Raw genomic sequence first — 22,318 nt, 5'->3', positions numbered from 1 at the left:
CCTAAAGGCAATGCTACTGGAGTAATCCATATGATGTATAAGTAAATTTGTCATAGAGCACACAGCTGTAAAATTTTTGAATTTTTACTTTAATAAGAAAATAAAATATACAGAAGTATAACTTTGCTATACATAAGTCAAAAATTGGCAGATCGGGATAACATTTGCACAATGTTATTTGAAAAAAAAAGAATCCCCCACATTTTTATAGATCCAAAGGTTTGCTTCAAAAGGCTCAAGTTTCAATCCTATTTTGTATGCACTTTTCCTAAACTAAACCAATATTCATATAAAGAATGAAAAAGTAACTATAAGTGATGTGAAACTGGCAATAATATTGTTATAAGTATTCATTAAAACAAAATATTAACCTCATAAAAACCAAGTGCTGTAAATTTATGGCACATGGTTCTGAGATTTAAATTCTTTGTTCACCCTACCGTACATGTTTGTCACAGTCAGGGTGCACATGTACAATGCGGGCTCAAGAACTGTGCCTGGTCCATACAGGACAGATGCCAGCTATGTATTACAGCTGAAATAAAAGCTATCAGCAAAAAGTATAGAGGTTTAGATCACTCCCCCATTTCCGAGTTTTAAAATAAAGGAATTAAAAAATAATAATAAATAGAATTGGTATCAACGCATCCTTAAAAGTCTAGTCCATCAACCTACAAAAGTATTAAAAAGAAAAATAAAAAAAACAGATTTGAGACTTTTCAGTCTCAGCAATCCCCCCCAAAAAAACAAACTAACAGTGTTCTATATATCGTATGTACCCCAAATTAGTATGAATGAAACATCAAATCGATATGCAACAAGACAAGCCTCTCACAGCTCATTCGACAGAAAAAAACACTAAAAAAAACCTAGCAAGGTAAAAAAAAAAAAAGAATGCTATAGGAGTTTAGTATTGACATAATTGTACTGTCCTGGGGAATCATGTTGCCAGTTAATTTTCACTGCACAGTGAATGCCATAGAAACAAAACCATGATGCATGATATGGTACCATGAATGGTGTTACACAAAACTACAACTTGTCCACAAAATTTTGCACAGTCACACGTCTGGACCCCGAGAGCGTCATAGGCTATGTTGTGAGGCGAAATTTTAACCCCGCGCGTTCCAATTCACCAAACAATTTGGCTTATTATTCTTATCATTTATATGGTGTTATCGTCCTTCTGTAAAGCTGGAAATAACACAATTTATTACTGTGCAGCCACAGACCACCCTCTGACACAGACAGCAGGGGAAGCCCAGTATCACACAGGATAGGATTAGATACACGGCTCAGCAGTCAGTATCCCACAGGATAGGATTAGATACACAGCTCAGCAGTCAGTGTCACACAGGATAGGATTATATACACAGCTCAGCAGTCAGTATCACACAGGATAGGATTAGATACACAGCTCAGCAGTCAGTATCACACAGGATAGGATTACATACATGGCTCAGCAGACAGTATCACACAGGATAGGATTAGATACACAGCTCAGCAGTCAGTATCACACAGGATAGGATTAGATACACAGCTCAGCAGTCAGTATCACACAGGATAGGATTAGATACACAGCTCAGCAGACGGTATCACACAGGATAGGAGTAGATACACTGCTCAGCAGTCAGTATCACACAGGATAGGATTAGATACACAGCTCAACAATCAGTATCACACAGGATAGGAAAAGATACACGGCTCAGCAGTCAGTATCACACAGGATAGGATTAGATACACAGCTCAGCAGTCAGTATCACACAGGAGAGGATTAGACACATGGCTCAGCAGTCAGTATCACACTGGATAGGATTAGATACACAACTCAGCAATCAGTATCACACAGGATAGGATTAGATACACAACTCAGCAGTCAGTATCACACAGGATAGGAATAGATACATGGCTCAGCAGACAGTATCACACAGGATAGGATTAGATACACGGCTCAGCAGTCAGTATCACACAGGATAGGGTTAGATACACAGCTCAGCAGACGGTATCACACAGGATAGGAGTAGATACACTGCTCAGCAGTCAGTACCACACAGGATAGGATTAGATACACAGCTCAACAATCAGTATCACACAGGATAGGAAAAGATACACGGCTCAGCAGTCAGTATCACACAGGATAGGATTAGATACACAGCTCAGCAGTCAGTATCACACAGGAGAGGATTAGATACACAACTCAGCAATCAGTATCACACAGGATAGGAAAAGATACACGGCTCAGCAGTCAGTATCACACAGGATAGGATTAGATACACAGCTCAGCAGTCAGTATCACACTGGATAGGAATAGATACATGGCTCAGCAGACAGTATCACACAGGATAGGATTAGATACACAGCTCAGCACACAGTATCACACAGATTAATATTAGATACACGGCTCAGCAGACAGTATCACACAGAATAGGATTAGATACACGGCTCTGCAGTCAGTATCACACAGGATAGCATTAGATACACAGCTTAGCAGTCAGTATCACACAGGATAGGATTAGATACACGGTTGAGCAGTCAGTAACACACAGGATAGGATTAGGTACACTGCTCAGCAGTCAGTATCACACAGGATAGGATTAGATACATGGCTGAGCGGTCAGTAATGCACAATAGGATTAGATACACAGCTCAGCAGAAAGTATCACACAGGAGAGGATTAGGTACACAGCTCAGCAGACATTATCACACAGTATAGGGTTAGATACACAGCTCAGAAACAGGATGTGCCAAAGGAGAGGACATTTTCACTCCAAGAATTCCACTCATTCCATATGATTTGTTTTTTTATTTTAAATGCCTCCAGTTTCCAGTTCAACTGCTATTTGCAATGTCCATTAACAATGCTCAGGGACAGTCCTTGAAAGTAGTAGGGATCGATTTGCAATCTCCATGCTTTTCTCATGGTCAACTTTACGTGGTCTGTTCAAGAGTTGGAACTGCCAAAAATCTGTTCATCTTTGCACCGAAAGGAAAAAACAAAAATCTTCAATGAGTTGAAAATAAAATACTATCAATACTTGGGTAATCGTTTAGTTAATTTGTGCTGAAAATTTGTAGTGTTGAATATATGTGTTGTGAGTTCATTCTCTGGTTCACCAGTTGTGAGTTCTCCTTCCAGACTCCCTCTGGTGGTAACAGTAGGTAGTGAGGCTGATTTGATCGGTGGAGATCTGACACCTGAGAATGAGGATGACGATTGGACCTCAGGAGGCTCAGATTGGATTTAAGACAGCCGACGCCCTATTCAGTTGCTGGTGATTCCTTCTGGCTTGTCAGCTCTTGGTTTTCAGCTCTGTTCCAGTCATCTAAAGATAAGTTTTTCTGCTAATGTTCACACTTGATTTTGTTGGTCTACTCAGTTTTTGGTGTGGTCAGCCAGCCCCGGCTGGGGGCTTTGCTGAATTTCCACTCTTATTTATCAGTATTTTGCCAATTTGCTTTTTGTCCCTTACTAGTTTGGTCTCTTTTTGCTCTGTCTCAGAATATTTCAGTGTTGATATAGTGGGAGAAGTCTAGTGACTTCAGGGTTAATTTTGCTATCAGAAGTGTTGGACATTATGTTTATAGGGTTTTTTGCAGGTTGCAGACAGTGTCTTTCCTTTCCTTTCCTCTCTAGTTAGTTTGGGCCCCATCGTTTGCTCAGCCTATTTTCCTGCCTGTGTTTGTGCCTTCATCTTGTATAACCGTCAATACATGTGTGGGGGCTATCTACTCCTTTGGGGTCTGCTCTGGGTCAGTTAGTTTTCCTCTTTTCATGCTTCAGGCTTATTTAGTCCTCTGGCTGTGACGAGGCGTCTAGGAACATCGTAGCTATGCTCCACGGCTGCTGCTAGTTGTGTGGTAGGATCAGGGATCTGCAATCTGCATAGTTACCAACCTCTCTGGTTTTCTGTGACTTAGCTTGTTTTGCTTTTTTCTCCTCGGTGACCCATTCATAACAATATGACGTGAAATGTTTTTATGTGCAATATACCATATTTTTCGGACTATAAGATGCACCGGACCATAAGACGCACCCCAATTTTCAGTAGGAAAATAGGGAAAAAAAAATAATGTGTCAAATGGGGGTCCGCCTTACAGTCCGAATTCAGCTTACCTGGGAAGGGATCCAGCACAGGTGGAGAAGTAGTCACAGGGGTCATTCAGTGGTCCAGGATCGTGCGGTGGCGGCTCTGTGCTGGGGCAGGTTGGTTGTGCTGGGGCAGCTGCACTGGGGTAGGGGCAGCTGTGCTGGGGCTGGGGCAGCTGTGCTGGGGCAGGGGCAGCTGTGCTGGGGCAGCTGTGCTGGGGCTGGGGCAGCTGTGCTGAGGCAGGGGCAGCTGTGCTGGGTCAGGGGCAGCTGTGCTGGGGCAGGGGCAGCAGTGCTGGGGCAGGTGGGGTCTGCGGTGGTGGCAGCTGCGCTGGGGCAGGGGTAGCTGTGCTGGGGCAGCTGTGCTGGGGCAGGGGCAGCTGTGCTGGGGCAGGGGCACAGCCCGCTGCCACCACCGCAGAGCGCCGCCCGCTGTGCTGGGGCAGGGGCAGCTGTGCTGGGGCTGGGGCAGCTGTGCTGGGGCAGCTGTGCTGGGGCAGGTGGGCTCTGTGGTGGTGGCAGCTGTGCTGAGGCAGGGGCAGCTGTGCTGGGGCAGGGGCAGCAGTGCTGGGGCAGCGGCAGCTGCGCTGGGGCAGGGGCAGCAGCGCTGGGGCAGGGGCACAGCCCGCTGCCACCACCGCAGAGCGCCGCCCGCTGCCACCATCGCACCGCAGAGCCCCGCCCGCTGCCACCAGCCAACAGGTTAGACCGTGTATTGCGACCATAAGACGCACCCCCCACTTTCCCCCAAAAGTTTTTGGGAAAAAAGTGCGTCTTATGGTCGGAAAAATACGGTAATCATTATAATTTGTTATAACTAACCACAGTTGGTTACTATGCCCAGACAACGCCGGGCTCTTCAGCTAGTGGATGAATAAAAAGTTATTGGGACAAGTGGAGGAAAAAAGCTAAAGTGAGAAAATATGCCAGTCCCAAAGTGGTTACCACAACAATATTGTAAATTTACAATGTGGGGTTAAAGCTCTTGCAATGCTGTAGGGGCAGGTCGGGTATCCGGCTATCGGACACAGTTCGGGAACTGGGGAGAAGACCAAAGCAGTTTTTTGCCTTTTCTGCTCTCTATTTCACAGCTACATAGCACTCCATCAGAACTATGTAGTGTACAGAAGCATCAGCACTGCTGATCCTTCCATAGGACCTGGCGATCATATGTTTGCCATGTGTCTGCAGACATAGTACAGTTGCTGGGTCATAGCAGGCTCAGATTAGCGCTGATATTTTCATGCACTTTATTTGCTTCATGGTATTTGCTTATGTTGTTTTTATCTTAGGTTTTGTCTTTTTAGTGGCCAGTGTGAACAAGCGCCTAAACGCTTCATGCATACCAATTTATATTCCAGTTTATTTATTTATTTTTTTGTTTCAGGTTTTTTGCACTCCAATTTCATTATGTTTATACAGCTCCCGTTGGCTGGTGTCCATTATTGGAGGTCTTGGTCCTACTCGGACCTTGTTCACATTTACGTCATTTGACATATGTTAAAGTTTTAATACTAGAGGTTAGGACCGCTCCGAATAGGGTCACCTTGACGCGGTGGGATGGCTTTTACTTTTTTTTAATCAAAATTCTGTTCACTAAGAACTATGTGTTATCTTCATGCACTATTGTTATTTACTGCAGGGTATTTGCTTATTTTGTTTTTTATCTTAGGTTTTGTCTATCTAGTGGCCAATATATACATGTGCCTACATGTTGTATGCATACCAACTTATATTCCAGTTCATCTCTTCAGGCTTTTGTTTCTGATTTACTCTTCCAGCGACTTTTCTCAGTTTAGGCCACATGCAGACGCTGAGTATTTGGTGAGTCAATTACCTAAATATTTGTAAGCCAAAATCAGGAGTGGAACAATCAGAGGAAATGTATAATAGAAACACGTCACCACTTCTGGATTTATCACACATTCCTGGTTTTGGCTTATAAAAACTAAGGTAAAAAAACTCATCAAATACTCAACGTTTGCACGTGGCCTCTGTTTTTTTTCCCCTGTAACTGCGGTTCCTATGTATGCAGTTACAGAGAAACAAATAATCAATGAAGAAAAAAAAAAGTGTTCCCTAGAAATCTTTCTTGACTGATTGGGGAACAAATTGTGTAAACATGTACACAAAAACATGCGCAAAATGTAAATAAAAAAAATTGTAAAAAGTCCTCACCATAAGGCCATGGTCACATTGCATTATGCAGCTGGTACAACGCATAGCGTTGACGGTCTGCATTAATGCTATAGCATTAACGCGATCGCGCTCATGCTGTACTGCTAGCACAGATGCTGTATCTGTGCTAGCGGTGACGGAGCCTCAGACGCTGCAGCCCGCATCCAAGGTTCCGTCACTGAATGACGGCACATCGCGCACGCGTGCCGCTTTACGGCATACATCGCGATGCGCCTGACAATGGAGGGCAATGGCAGCGTTAACGGACTGCGTTACACCGCGTTATGCCGCGGTGTAATGCAGTCCGTCTAATGGACTGCCTAAACGTAATATGAACCCAGCCTAAATAAAAACAAAATATTTATTACATACAGTGGGGAAAAAAAGTATTTAGTCAGTCAGCAATAGTGCAAGTTCCACCACTTAAAAAGATGAGAGGCGTCTGTAATTTACATCATAGGTAGACCTCAACTATGGGAGACAAACTGAGAAAAAAAAATCCAGAAAATCACATTGTCTGTTTTTTTTTTCATTTTATTTGCATATTATGGTGGAAAATAAGTATTTGGTCAGAAACAAAATTTCATCTCAATACTTTGTGATATATCCTTTGTTGGCAATGAAAGAGGTCAAACGTTTTCTCTAAGTCTTCACAAGGTTGCCACACACTGTTGTTGGTATGTTGGCCCATTCTCCATGCAGATCTCCTCTAGAGCAGTGATGTTTTTGGCTTTTCGCTTGGCAACACGGACTTTCAACTCCCTCCAAAGGTTTTCTATAGGGTTGAGATCTGGAGACTGGCTAGGCCACTCCAGGACCTTGAAATGCTTCTTACGAAGCCACTCCTTCGTTGCCCTGGCGGTGTGCTTTGGATCATTGTCATGTTGAAAGACCCAGCCACGTTTCATCTTCAATGCCCTTGCTGATGGAAGGAGGTTTGCACTCAAAATCTCACGATACATGGCCCCATTCATTCTTTCATGTACCCGTATCAGTCGTCCTGGCCCCTTTGCAGAGAAACAGCCCCAAAGCATGATGTTTCCACCACCATGCTTTACAGTAGGTATGGTGTTTGATGGATGCAACTCAGTATTCTTTTTCCTCCAGACACGACAAGTTGTGTTTCTACCAAACAGTTCCAGTTTGGTTTCATCAGACCATAGGACATTCTCCCAAAACTCTTCTGGATCATCCAAATGCTCTCTAGCAAACTTCAGACGGGCCCGGACATGTACAGGCTTAAGCAGTGGGACACGTCTGGCACTGCAGGATCTGAGTCCATGGTGGCGTAGTGTGTTACTTATGGTAGGCCTTGTTACATTGGTCCCAGCTCTCTGCAGTTCATTTACTAGGTCCCCCCGCGTGGTTCTGGGATTTTTGCTCACCGTTCTTGTGATCATTCTGACCCCACGGGGTGGGATTTTGCGTGGAGCACCAGATCGAGGGAGATTATCAGTGGTCTTGTATGTCTTCCATTTTCTAAATATTGCTCCCACAGTTGATTTCTTCACTCCAAGCTGGTTGGCTATTGCAGATTCAGTCTTCCCAGCCTGGTGCAGGGCTACAATTTTGTTTCTGGTGTCCTTTGACAGCTCTTTGGTCTTCACCATAGTGGAGTTTGGAGTCAGACTGTTTGAGGGTGTGCACAGGTGTCTTTTTATACTGATAACAAGTTTAAACAGGTGCCATTACTACAGGTAATGAGTGGAGGAAAGAGGAGACTCTTAAAGAAGAAGTTACAGGTCTGTGAGAGCCAGAAATCTTGATTGCTTGTTTCTGACCAAATACTTATTTTCCACCATAATATGCAAATAAAATGAAAAAAAACAGACAATGTGATTTTCTGGATTTTTTTTTCTCAGTTTGTCTCCCATAGTTGAGGTCTACCTATGATGTAAATTACAGACGCCTCTCATCTTTTTAAGTGGTGGAACTTGCACTATTGCTGACTGACTAAATACTTTTTTTCCCCACTGTACATGTAAGAAGTAAAACTACCAAAAAATGTACATATATTAGGTATCTACACAAATGAAATCACCTGGAAAATTCATACAACAGGTTATTTGTATTGAAACATGAACCGTAAAAAAAAAATTAAAATAAACCAAAAATGGAATTTTTACAGGGAAACGTAAAAAAACAAAAGTTGCTTTTCCCACATTTGTGTCTCCCCAAATATTATTTTAAGTTCACAGTAATTTATGTGTACCCCAAAGCAGTGCTAAAAACTAATACAATTTGTTGCACATAAGGGCTCACTCACACTGGTAAGCACACTAGTACTCATTCCAATGTTATACCATAGAGAAGAAGAATCATTGGATGCTACTCGTCAGTGTGAATAAACCATAAAAAGTTTTGTACAGCCACATCAGTGGGAAATGGAGAAATGATGGCTGTTGAAAAGCAGAGAAGAAAAAAAACTAAAAAAAATAGGTTGGTCATTAAGGTCATAGACTGTTTTAGTGGATAATTACTGTATTTTCTTCTTCTAGCAAAAAGCAGTATATTTATAATCTACTATATAATTGTCTAATTCTGTCTGTAACGGAAATCCCGCGTCGATGATTGGTTGTGGCCGGCCAGGCGCGACCAATCAGCGACAGGCACAGTCCAGCCAAGAATTGGCGTGGAATTTGAACAACGCACGCCACTGCTACCATCGGGAGATCTGCGGCGCTAGCCGCTGATCTTCCGACGGTTGCCATGGGTCATCTCCTGCCGCACAGATTTGCCGCAATCAACGATATTGACGTGCAATTTAAAGGGGATCTGTCACCCCATTTTAGCCCTATCAGCTGCAGCCACTGCCATCAGGGGATTATCTACAGCATTCTGTAATGCTGTAGATAAGCCCCCAATGAAACCTGAAAGATAAGAAAAAAGAGTTAGATTATACTCACTCCGGCATTCGGTCCGGTCCGATGGGTGTCGCCAGAGTACTGCAGTGCTCAGGCGCCGGACCTCTCTGACCTTTCCCGGCGCCTGCGCACTGCAATACTTTACTCTGCCCTCAACAGGGCAGATAAAGTACGTGTGCGCAAGAGCCGAGGGAGAAGCAAGGAGGAGGACATCATCGTATGAAGATGGGAGTCGCCGGACCGCGACACCCACCGCACCCGCCCCCACCAACCGGGGAGTATAATCTAACGTGTTTTTCTTTATTTTTCAGGTTTCATCGGGGGCTTATCTACAGCATTACAGAATGCTGTAGATAAACCCCTGATGGCGGTGGCCCCTGCTTATGGGCAAAAATGGGGTGACAGATTCCCTTTAAATATACTACATACATATTCTAGAATACCCGATGTGTTAGAATCGGGCCACCATCTAGTATTAACAATACTGGATCTCTGACAGTAGAATTGTAGTGCTGACCCTCAACTTTAAATGTACGTTGGTTCTAATCAGGGCACAGTAATTTTATTATTTCTTTAAGAACTGATTTCATTGAAATTAACCCTGTGTTAAAGACGTTGTCCAGGACTAATATAATGATGACCTGTCCTTAGGATAGGTGATTAGGTTAACATCAGATAATCTATGTGGATCTGACACATGAAACCCCCACCCATCCGCAGTTATCAGCTCTGGTGGTGGCCAAATGCAAACAATCCACAGAGATGGAACTAAGCTGTTCAGTGGCCTTTCTTTGGTTTTGCAGCTTAGCTTCTATTGACTTCAGTTGGAAATGAGGTGCAGTTTCTGAGAATGGCTACTACATAGTATACAGAGCAGAACGGTTTCATTTTTGTACGCTGTTCACATCCAGCATTGCTGGAGATGATAACAGCAGATCTGTACTGTGCGGGGTTTCAGTCCTCAACCAATCTAATATTCATGACTAATCCTTTAACAACTACAGGATAAGACATGAAAAACAGAATCGCTGTCACAATCCATTTTTGAATGTGTGGCAGCTCTGGTTCCACTCTAATTCAAATGTAGCTTTTTTCCCTTTCAGGCCAGCATGCGTTAATGTCAGTTTTCCTTGCTGGCGGGATGCTGAATTGCTAGGTCAGCTGATGTGGGTGGTGACCACTCCCACCATCTTTTAAATAGCCACATGACGCATCAGCTTACAGCGCTGATAGAATTTTCTATGGAGACCAGCCGATGAGTGAAAAGCTCTCTGGTGTCAGCGCTGAATCTACTACTTCTGTGGAGTTTGGGGTCCTATTTCCATATCCTCTGTGGTGGGGAGCTTGGCAGCCGAGCCTGGAGCTAAGTTACTGTTGTCTTTACTTTGTCTGTCTTGCGCTTTTTATTACCTCCTGTGTTTACATCATCTGCAGTGGTATGCTAGCGTCTTTGCCGGCCAGTGCACTAGCCAGGTTATAGTGAGGTGACAGCTAGAGAAGAAGGTTTGTGACGGCGGTAAGGGGAAGGACCCGCATAGGGCGTTAGGGGAGCTTAGGGATAGGCACAGGCTGTTAGGAGGTGGCCCATCCCTCACGCCCAACTATTAGGGCCTTCCTCCACCTTTTCCCATCCCGTTGTTGGTGTTCGTGGTGGCATCTGCTGGACCGACCCTTGTAGTCGTGACAATCCCTGATATTTCACATACATGTTATTGATGACTTTATTTAGTTTAATTTACTTAATATAAAAAAATTATAATAAAATTTAGTACCATTGCAGAAACAGTATATATCCTATTTTACCTACTTTGAAAAACACAGTCAAGTATGTTTTTTTAATGCAAGTTTACCCATAAAAATAGTACACTAGGCAGTATTATTTTTTTCATAATTTTTTTGTCAATGGCAGACCTATGCTAAGTAGACTTTACCAAAAAAAAGAAGAAAAAGAAAGAAATCCAAACATATACTAAAAAAATATTATTAAGGGCACTGATGTCACATTGACAGCGTGGCAGACAATCAGTGAACTCAGTGACTCTTAGGGGGCGTTCCATCTACACGACAGAGCTGCTGAGATCTCTGGCTGTCACATTGTCAGCATGACTGTAGGGAGGTGCAGATGCTGTGCACAGCCATTGAAGAATCTGTGCTGAAATAATGCATTTTGTTGTTTTGCACATTCAGTGTATTGCATGTTTAGTAATCTGCATTGTCATGTGATGAAGATGTAGCCTACGCAGCAACAGGTAGTTAGTAGGGATAGACAAGTTAATAGTTGGGACTAGCCCAGAATGGAAGGAGCTACATAGGGACACAGGACATGATTTCCTGGTAGTAAGGCAGAGAGCCCAGTATCCAGCAGCACTAGACCTAAGGTCAGATAGTTGGCAGATTTGCATGTTAATGGGTGTTTGAGGGAGACTAAAGACCCAGATAGTAATATTATGAGGAGACTAAAGGGCATGTCACACTAAGAGATATCGCTAGCAATATCGCTATAACTAGTGACGTTATAGCGATATTGCTAGCGATATCTCTGTGTCTGATACTTACCTACGACCGGCTCCCCCGCTGGTTATCGCTGATCGCGCGAGAACGTTCAGGACTGTTTCTCGTCGTCAGCTTCCTGCGGCGCTTCCTGCTGTGAGGACGAGCGACGCGTGGAGCTGGACGGGAGGACGCAGGATCGCCTGGTGTGACAGGTAAGTAGCGATCCCCGTCCCCAGCGATGTCGCTAGTGAGATCTGCCTATGTGGCAGCTCACTAGCGACCACTTAGCAATGTACCAGTGATCCTGACCGCGTCATCTCGCTGGTCGGGATCGCTGGTACATCGCTAAGTGTGACAGTAACTTTAGGAAGCAGAGGGAAGTCGAATTGCAGACAGGAGACCTAAAAGAAGTGAAAAGAAATAAAAAAGGACTGAGGACTAGACCTGGAAGCCCATCAGGACCGTGTGGAGTTTTAACTGAGAAATAACAGAAGGCAAAAGTAAAGGGAAGCAAGAGGAAGAGAATACACATAGCATTGTAGCTACTAAACCACGTAGTCGCCATATTGGGACACATCCTCTACTACGGAGAAATTAATGGATGTGTTTCTACAGGATGCAGCCCATGACTCTTGTCGACTGAACTTTGGAAGTCTAGTTGAGGAGTCATATGAAGAACCCCACCCGTGAGGTCCTAATTAGTCAACTGGGAACTGAGAGTAGCTGTGAGGTGTAGTGTTACATCTAAGGAGAAATACGGAGGCTCCCAAGATAGTTTGCTGGGCTGTAGTGAGAGCAGAGAGAGACAGTATAACATTGTATGTGAAGGCAAAATGTACAATTCTGCTTATTGCTAAAGAAACATCCGTAAATCTTTGTACCCACTATCTCCTGGAGGTAGTTCTTACTACTTTAATGTTTAGCAAAAAGTTTGTTTTTGAACTGTGGTCTCCCTCCCTAATCTCCAAAATATCTGGTCCTGTCCATCCGAATACAGCAGCACCATGCAATCTGCAGAGGCATATCGCCAATGTAATACAATTAAACACATCAAGCCAGAACCCCCATTTTCATGTAGTGTGCTGAGGCCTGGAAAAGAAATACCTTGCCCTCAGTTACTGCCCTGTGCCATATTTTTTGAAAGGACACAACCACTTTAAATTTACTATAACAGCCAAATATACAGGGTGGGCCATTTATATGGATACACCTAAATAAAATGGAATGGAATGGTTGGTGATATAAACTTCCTGTTTGTGGCACATTAGTATATGGGAGAGGAAAACTTTTCAAGATGGGTTGTGACATGGCAGCCATTTTGAAGTTGGCCATTTTGGATCCAACATTATTTTTTCCAAAGGGAAGAGGGTCATGTGACACATCAAACTTATTGAGAATTTCACAAGAAAAACAAAGGTGTGCTTGGTTTTAACGTAACTTTATTCTTTCATGAGTTATTTACAATTTATGACCACTTATAAAATGTTTCCAAAGTGCTGCCCATTGTGTTGGATTGCCAATGCAACCCTCTTCTCCCCCTCTTGACACACTGATAGCAACACTGCAGAAGAAATGCTAGCACAGGCTTCCAGTATCCATTGTTTCAAATGCTGCACATCTCGTATGTTCACAGCATAGAAAATTGCCTTCAGATGACCCCAAAGATAAAAGTCTAAGGGGGTCAGATCAGGAGACCTTGGGGGCCATTCCACTGGCCCACGACGACCAATCCACTTTCCAGGAAACTGTTCATGTAGGAATGCTCGGACCTGACACCCATAATTGATGGTATGGTGTGGCATATGGGGCACAAAGATAGTGGGGTCATTCTTCATCAATGGAAACCTCAATGCCACTGGATATCTAAAATTACTACATGATGATGTGTTGCCCTCTTTATGCACTGAAGATGGCACATTCCCTGAGTATTTACAAGATGGTGCACCACCACCTTATGGGAGTCAGGTCCGAGCATTCCTACAAGGAATCTGACCACCTTAGACTAGCATTTCTTCTGCGGTGTTGCTATCAGTGGGAGAAGAGGGTTGCATTGACAATTCAACACAATGGGCAGCACTTTGAACACATTTTATAAGTGGTCATAAACTTGTAAATAACTCATGAAAGGATAAAGTTATGTTAAAATCAAGCACACCATTGTTTTTCTTATGAAATTATCAATAAGTTTGATGTGTGACCCTCTTTCCTTTAGAAAAATAACGTTAGATCCAAAATGGCCAACTTCAAAATGGCCACCATTGTCACCACCCATCTTGAAAAGTTTCCCCCCTCCCATATACTAATGTTTCACAAACAGGGAGTTGATATCACCAACCATTCCCATTTTATTTAGGTGTATCCATATAAATTGCCCACCCTGTATAGGAAATATCTTAACACGAAAATATATGAGAGTACAAGGAACAGCCTAGATATAGGAAGTAGATACAAAGATACAACATTCACTTACCTTAATTATATTAAGAAGTTCATGTCGGTCAATGCAGCCATTTCCATCCACATCATAAAGTTTGAAATACCAACGTAGTTTTTGTTCAATCTTTCCCCGGAGAACAAGGCTCAGTGCAGCCACATACTCCATGAAGTCTATATATCCATCCTGTAATAATTAAATATGTAGATGAATAGATACACAATTTTAACACTGAAAGTGTGAACATGTTAAAGTCATTAGCTCATCTGTAGCAGTATGACTGGAGAATACTAAGCCAAATTAATTTAAAAAATGCATGACGTTTATTAATGTGGAATATTCTAAAGTTTGAAAAATGAAGGCAGAAATATGCCAAGGTGTTTCCACTAAAAAGAGGCATATTTTGCCACATGTCAATATGTCACAAAAATTGTGACTTTTTATACTTTTGAAACATGGGTGGACATATGGGTGTGGGTAGCCAGGCAAATAGGACCAAGCTTGAATAAAAAAAAACCTGGCTAGACCTCCAGTACTCCAGACCAGACCAGTATAACTTCCTCATAGGCCTATATGAGGCAATTGGGCCGGGTCTTCCGATCATAACACGGTTGTAGCTCACGGATGCGTGAAACCAGACATTTATCAATATATTTCCCCTAAAGTTAACATTTTCTAGCTTTAGGCTTTAAAAAAAAACAGTTTAAAAGCTCTTGGCTATAATTTAACCTCGTGCACCGCGCCCACTTTTTCATCTTTTCTGTGGCAAAATTGAGGTTCATGATGAAATATATAAAGACTTGCTTTATACAATTAGTGAAACGCGCGTCGGGTAGTTGGTGGGTGAGTGTCCATGCACTTATGTACTTAGTTTCTTACATGTCCTGATTATTATTTGCATTATTGCACTTTAATTGTACTTGCACTTTTCAGGATGTTTAATTAGTGCTGTCACTTTAACCTTATGTATACAAATATATTTCGTCTTTGATTACTTCTACAGTACATCTTTGTGACATGTACCTTTTCATACACCTTCTGTTTTGATTGTTGGTACTAACCATTACCTTCCCTTACTATTGTTATATATTAATGTACTTTTCATGTAATTTACAAAACAAGTATTTCTCAACAACTTCAGCTCAACCATTTTTTTCAACGCTCACCCACTTTCCGCATATCTGTGTTTACTATGTTGAATTTTTATCTTTCCTACTTTTTTCCCTTGTTTTTATTATAATTAATAAAGATTTATACTATTTATATTGAACCGCTTCTTAGCACAATTGTTTTCTTTCTTTGGTTTTCATATCAATTCAGTGCAAATTGGACATTTACCCAAACTTGGATTATAACCTTTTTCGTTCAAATTTACTTTGCAGCAGGACAACAACCTTAAACATACAGACTATATCATTAAGAATTATCTTTAGAGTAAAGAAGAACAAGGAGTCCTGGAAGTGATGATACCCTTTTAACTGATTACCAATTTTATCAGTTAAAGGGCTATTCACATCTCCAAGATCCTTGCCCAATATGTAGTAGGTGTAATAATAATGTTAGCAGATACCTAAAATTTGTAATGTAGTATAGTTCTTCTGATTCGCTTTGTGTCTTTCCTCATGTGAAAGCATTGCAGGACCTTAGGTATCCATGGTTACAACAACTGATATAGTGACAGTTAGCTAGTTGCCAGTGGTTGTAACCATGGATACCTAAGGTCCTGCAATTCCTGCACATGATGAAAGAGACATAGCAAATTAGAAAACCTTTACTACATTTGTAATTCAAAGGATTTACTAATATTATTATTATTTGGCTATGTGCACACGTTGCGGATTGGGCTGCGGATTTTTCCGCGCGAATTTGGAAAAATCTGCAGGTAAATCCGCAGGTTTATCTGCGGATTAGCCTGCAGTTTAGCCCTGCGGTTTCACACCTCTACAATGTTAAAGGCGTGAAACCGCTGCGGATTCCGCACAAACAATTGACATGCTGCGGATTGTAATCTGCGGAAAAAACGCAGCGTGGGCACAGCGGAGTTTAAAATCCATAGGCTAACATGGTACTGTACCTCCTGACGAAGAAGCGAAATGCGCGTTGGGGCGACGGGGAAGCCAGCGCCATTTACTTTAATCTTGTAAGTGCCCTTTTGGGGAATGTCTTTTTAGTCACACACCACTTTTTGGGATTAGGAGGTATTTACTAATAGTGTAGCGATACAATTTGGGCACTTAAGCTCTATATAAAATAGTAGATAGGCCATGCCTGTTTCCATTATGGAAAGCTCCTATAGTCCTGATAAGTTTATATGGATTTAATCCCAATGTGTTTATTGACATTTTAGTATAGCATATATATGATGTCTCTCCATGATATACCATTTAGTATTTCTTATAGTACTTTATGAATGTATGCTAATTTGGGCAATTGTGCAATATAGGCTCCCTGTTTTGGATAGCAGTGTCCTTGTCATTTCTTGTTTCATTAAATACTGTATGATATGCTATTGCATTTAATAAAATTTGTAATTTTTGGCAATTTATACTTTTTTCTTGTGGTTTATGAATGGTACTGTACCATGTCAGCAGAACTGCTGCGGATCCGCAGGGCCAAATCTGCTGCGGATCCGCAGCAGAATCCGCAACGTGTGCACATAGCCCACCTGCTACATATTCGGATATGATCTTAGAGGTGGGAATACCCCTTTAACTGATAAAATTGATAATTGGTACAGTATTTAAATTATGCAAATTGCCAACTCTCACCTATTGGTCTGTGCATTTTCTCTCATGGCTCTCGTAAGGCCCAGCGCCTCTGACTTCACATTCCCATTTGTCTTTCAAATTAACTATTACCTAAACTTATTTTGTGTTGCAATTAGGCTACTGATGCCATCTACTCTATACACTCACTGGCCACTTTATTAGGTACACCATGCTAGTAAGGGGTTGGACCCCCTTTTGCCTTCAGAACTGCCTCAATTCTTCGTGGCAGAGATTCAACAAGGTGCTGGAAGCATTCCTCAGAGATTTTGGACCATATTGACATGATGGCATCACACAGTTGGCGCAGATTTGTCGGCTGCACTTCCCTGATGCGAATCTCCCGTTCCACCACATCCCAAAGATGCTCTATTGGATTGAGATCTGGTGACTGAGGAGGCCATTTGAGTACAGTAAACTCATTGTCATGTTCAAGAAACCAATCTGAGATGATTCGAGCTTTATGACATGGCGCATTATCCTGCTGAAAGTAGCCATCAGATGTTGGGTACATTGTGGTCATAAAGGGATGGACATGGTCATCAACAATACTCAGGTAGGCTGTAGCGTTGCAACGATGCTCAATTGGTACCAAGGGGCCCAAAGAGTGCCCAGAAAAAATTCCCCACACCATGACACCACCACCACCAGCCTGAACCGTTGATACAAGGCAGGATGGATCCATGCTTTCATGTTGTTTACGCCAAATTCTGACCCTACCATCCGAATGTCGCAGCAGAAATCGAGACTCATCAGACCAGGCAACGTTTTTCCAATCTTCTACTGTCCAATTTCGATGAGCTTGTGCAAATTGTAGCCTCAGTTTCCTGTTCTTAGCTGAGAGGAGTGGAACCCAGTGTGGTCTTCTGCTGCTGTAGCCCATCTGCCTCAAAGTTCGACGCACTGTGCGTTCAGAGATGCTCTTCTGCCTACCTTGGTTGTAACGGGTGGCAATTTGAGTCACTGTTGCCTTTCTATCAGCTCGAACCAGTCTGCCCATTCTCCTCTGACCTCTGGCATCAACATGGCATTTCCGGCCACAGAACTGCCGCTCACTGGATTTTTTTTCTTTTTCGGACCATTCTCTGTAAACCCTAGAGATGGTTGTGCGTGAAAATCCCAGTAGATCAGCAGTTTCTGAAATTCTCAGACCAGCCCTTCTGGCACCAACAATCATGCCACGTTCAAAGGCACTTAAATCACCTTTCTTCCCCATACTGATGCTCGGTTTGAACTGCAGGAGATTGTCTTGACCATGTCTACATGCCTAAATGCACTGAGTTGCCGCCATGTGATTGGCTGATTAGAAATTAAGTCTTAACACACAGTTGGACAGGTGTACCTAATAAAGTGGCCAGTGAGTGTATGTCACTTGTACCATGTGATTTTTCGTTGGGATAAGCTGCAATAAAAATAAAATAATGCCACACAGATTCAATCTGTAGGAAGTAAAAACCCCTGCTGATGACAAATAATGAAAACGGTAAATTGTAATCTTTCTATTCACTTCACACCAATTGAATTCTAAAAATGTCCCTTTTTAAATAAAAACAATTCTACATTAATTTGCTATAGATATACTGTATTTAGTAAAAAGTGTGGGTTTCCCATTCCCTATTTCAATCAGCTCTTTAGAAAATTATTTTGAAGTGTTCGCTTTAGATTTGTTGTGGTCTGGTTGGAAAATTGAATAAGAAATAGAATAGTATGGACCTAACGATGATCATAGACAAACCAGAATCCTAACAGGAAAATTAAGGTCTGAAACACTGGTCAAAGTTATCCGAGCACACAAATCTCCAAGGCTGCCCAAACTTTTGCATCAGCCTATTTTCCTTTTTGTCAATTTTAAAATGTAAAGGATGAATATATTATTATTTTATTTTTTTAATTTTTTTTTTGCCTAAAATGCAAAGGAAATTTATCATCCTTAACTTTAGGCCTTTTAGAGATCATTTCATCTTCAACTTGGTCAACTGTTCATAATTATAGTAATTTTGACCAGGGGTGCCCAAACATTTACATGACACTGCATGCCAAGTTGATTGCCTTTAGAAACAATGTGATTTTTTCTGGAAACTAATAAGTCTAAAAAATGGATGTTGAGACTAAAAATAGCATTTGGGAAATATTTATGTGGGAGATACTGATTCAAACAAAATTATTTGTTTGATCACCTGTGATATATAAAATTATGAAGCAGATTTATCAAACTATGCTATTTTGTATTTATGGCAAAGCCCTCCATGGCTCAGCACCACCCTACATCTCCTCCCTTGTTTCAGTATACCACCCTACCCGCGCCCTCCGTTCTGCTGATGACCTGAGGTTAGTATCCTCAATAGTCAGAACCTCCCACTCCCGTCTCCAAGACTTTACACGTGCCGCGCCAATTCTTTGGAATGCACTTCCCAGGTCAATACGATTAGTCCCCAATCCCCACAATTTTAAGCGTGTCCTGAAAACGCATTTATTCAGACTGGCCTATCGCCTCAACACATTAACCTAACCTATCCCTGTGTGGCACAGCCAAAAGTTTTACCATAACCAGATTTCCCGCATCATGTTCCCACATGCTTTATGCATCCATTAGCCCTCTGTGTCTGGACTGTCACACACTTAACATTATGGCTGGTCCATACAATCAGGGCAACTGTTACCACCCACCTTTCGTGTCTCCCTCTTTCCTCATAGACTGTAAGCTTGCGAGCAGGGCCCTCATTCCTCTTGGTATTTGTTATAATCTACTGTATGTGATTATTGTTATGCTGTAATGTCTATTGTCTGTACAAATCCCCTCTGAAATGTAAAGTGCTGCGGAATATGTCGGCGCTATAAAAATAAAATTTATTATTATTATTATTATTATTATTATTATTATGGCACATTCTGTGCAACCTTTTCCTTTGCATATGAATGTGTTATGTCTCACTCTGATAGACACTGGCACAAAGCTTAGGCTTGTTTCACATTAGCGTACCAGGGCTTTGCGGGGGGGCTGTGTACTTCCTCCCTGAAGCTCCGCCCACTTCCGCACTTCTTCCATTTAGGTCTGCCTACTTCTGCATGCGTCCTGCGAACCTATCTTTAAAATTGGGTACGCAGGACATGCGGATGTATGCGGATATATGCGGATGCGTCATTTTGACACGCCCACCGTCTGTGCAAAACACTCACACTAACACACTCACTCACACACTCACATGCTCACATACTCACGCATTCATGCAGGCGCAGTGATTCATTCCACTGATCCTGGCGGCAGATGCGCGACGTGTTTACAGGCAGAGGAAGCCGGTCACATTAAAGGGGTTTTCCCATGAATGAAAGTACATTTTAAAATTGTCTTTGTCTGACCGTGTACAGAGCATACCACATCTCCTGGGCTAGGGAGGAAGCAAAAGACAATACTGACATTACAGCTGGGTATCACAGAGGATTCATTTTGTGAGCTAAACTATTTCACTGACTGTTTTTGAACATTTTACATCACAAAATGTATCCTCTGCTATCTCCTGCTGTAATGTCAGTATTGTCTTTTGCTTCCTCCCCTGCCCAGGAGCTGTGGTATGTTCTGTACATGGTCAGACACAGGGGTGAGAGAGACAGTGTACAGGGAGGAGACAGCTCAAATTGGACAGCACATGAGGGGAGAACACAGCACAGGAAGGAGAGAGACAGCAGACAAGGGGGATAGCACATGGGGTAGACAGGTCAAAGAAGAGAGCACAGATGAGACAAGTCAGCACTTGGGGAAAGAGAGAGTGGATAGGTGGGTGAGCACATGGGGGGAGATTCTCAATGCTGCAAAACCTGCCCCCATCGTGTCATTACCGCTCTCCCAATGCGATAGCATCGGGCCTCCATCTAGTATATATACACTACCGTTTAAAGGTTTAGGGTCACTTTGAAATTTCCTTATTTTTAAAAGAAAAGCACAGTTTTTTTGAATGAAACTAACATTAAATGATTCAGAAATACACTCTATACATTGTTAATGTGGTAAATGTGGAAACCATCTGCAGAGACTTTGAAGACTTAGGCAAGAAAGTGAAAGAACTGGGAGCGCAGGTGGTCTTCTCTTCCATCCTCCCAGTGGATGGCCATGGAACAAGGAGGTGGAATAAGATTCTGCAGGTGAACAACTGGCTACGTCGATGGTGCCGTCAGCAACGATTTGGATTTCTGGATCACGGAGTGAACTACTTATACGATGGACTACTTGCTAGAGATGGGGTGCACCTTACGAAGACTGGAAAGCAGGTATTTGGAAGTCGCCTTGCTACACTTGTAAGGAGAGCTTTAAACTAGAACAACATGGGAAGGGAAGCAAAAGACCAGAAAAAGCCATACACCTGACAAATGCTACTGAGAACTCTGCTATTAGAAGTGGAAAGGAAGAACAAAGACGAAAGAATCTAATTAAAAAAAATATTGGAGAAGGAGAAACCAATCACAAACTAAAATGTTTCTATACTAATGCACAAAGCATGGGCAACAAACAAGGAGAATTGGAACTACTAACACAGGAAAAGAAATATGATGTCATTGGAATCACTGAAACTTGGTGGGACAATACACATGATTGGAATACAAGACTAGAAGGATACAACTTATTTGCAAGAAACAGACTTGATAAACGAGGAGGGGGTGTCGCATTGTATGTTAGAAATGCGTATATCTGCACAGAGATTGAAGCTTCAGAGACTGGGAGTTCTGTGGAAACTGTTTGGGTAAGAATACAAGGACAGAACAATGGAAAGGACACCATTGTAGGCATTTACTACAGGCCGCCTGTGCAAGCTGAAGATATGGATGAACTCTTTATGCATCAAATGGCCAAGTTCTCCAAAAAATATGACATAGTTGTCATGGGAGATTTCAACTATCCAGACATTTGTTGGGAATCTCTCTCAGGCAAAACTAACAGGTCAAGGAAATTCTTATCCTCTCTTGCTGACAACTTTATCTTCCAAAAGGTAAAGGAGAAAACAAGGGGAACTGCTACCTTGGATCTAATCCTTATAAACAGGGAGGAAATGGTTGAGGAGGTAAAAGTGGCTGGGACCCTAGGAGGTAGCGACCATGCTATTTTAGAATTTTGGATAACTAGAGGCGGAAGACCTGTGAAGACTCAGACGTCAAGGTTAGATTTCAGAAAGGCAGATTTTAAGGGATTCAGAAAGAGAATTGGAGGGATCCAATGGCTGGATATCCTTAAAGACAAAAATGTCCAGGAAGGATGGGAAATCTTGAAAAATGAAATTCTCAAAGCACAGTTGTTAACAATTCCGAAAAGAGGGAAGAATAGGAAGCATTTAAGGAAACCAGGATGGATGAACACAGAACTTAAGCACATGCTAAAAAGGAAGCAAAAAATGTTTATAAAATGGAAAGAAGGAGGCATATCTAAAGAAGAATATAATGCTGTCTGCAGAACCTGCAAGGCACAAATCAGATTATCTAAAGCTGAAAATGAATTGAGGCTTGCAAGAGA

The 22,318-nt window shown here is 42.2% G+C and overlaps 1 protein-coding gene across 1 annotated transcript in view; it reads right to left on the bottom strand.

The window, feature by feature from the left end:
• Nucleotides 1-22,318, bottom strand: part of LOC141092949 (guanylyl cyclase-activating protein 1-like) — a 56,395-nt gene that overhangs the window by 13,526 nt on the left and 20,551 nt on the right. The window contains exon 2 of the mRNA XM_073579325.1: nucleotides 14,093-14,242. Within this exon, the coding sequence (XP_073435426.1) occupies nucleotides 14,093-14,242 (150 nt within the window). The remainder of the gene's footprint in view (nucleotides 1-14,092; nucleotides 14,243-22,318) is intronic.

This window comes from Dendrobates tinctorius, unplaced genomic scaffold (assembly GCF_039654945.1).
Source record: "Dendrobates tinctorius isolate UK_male_01 unplaced genomic scaffold, ASM3965494v1 ptg000062l, whole genome shotgun sequence".
NCBI lineage: Eukaryota > Metazoa > Chordata > Amphibia > Anura > Dendrobatidae > Dendrobates > Dendrobates tinctorius.
The sequence above is the reverse complement of the archived record's forward strand: the minus strand, read 5'-3'. Positions and strand labels throughout refer to the sequence as shown.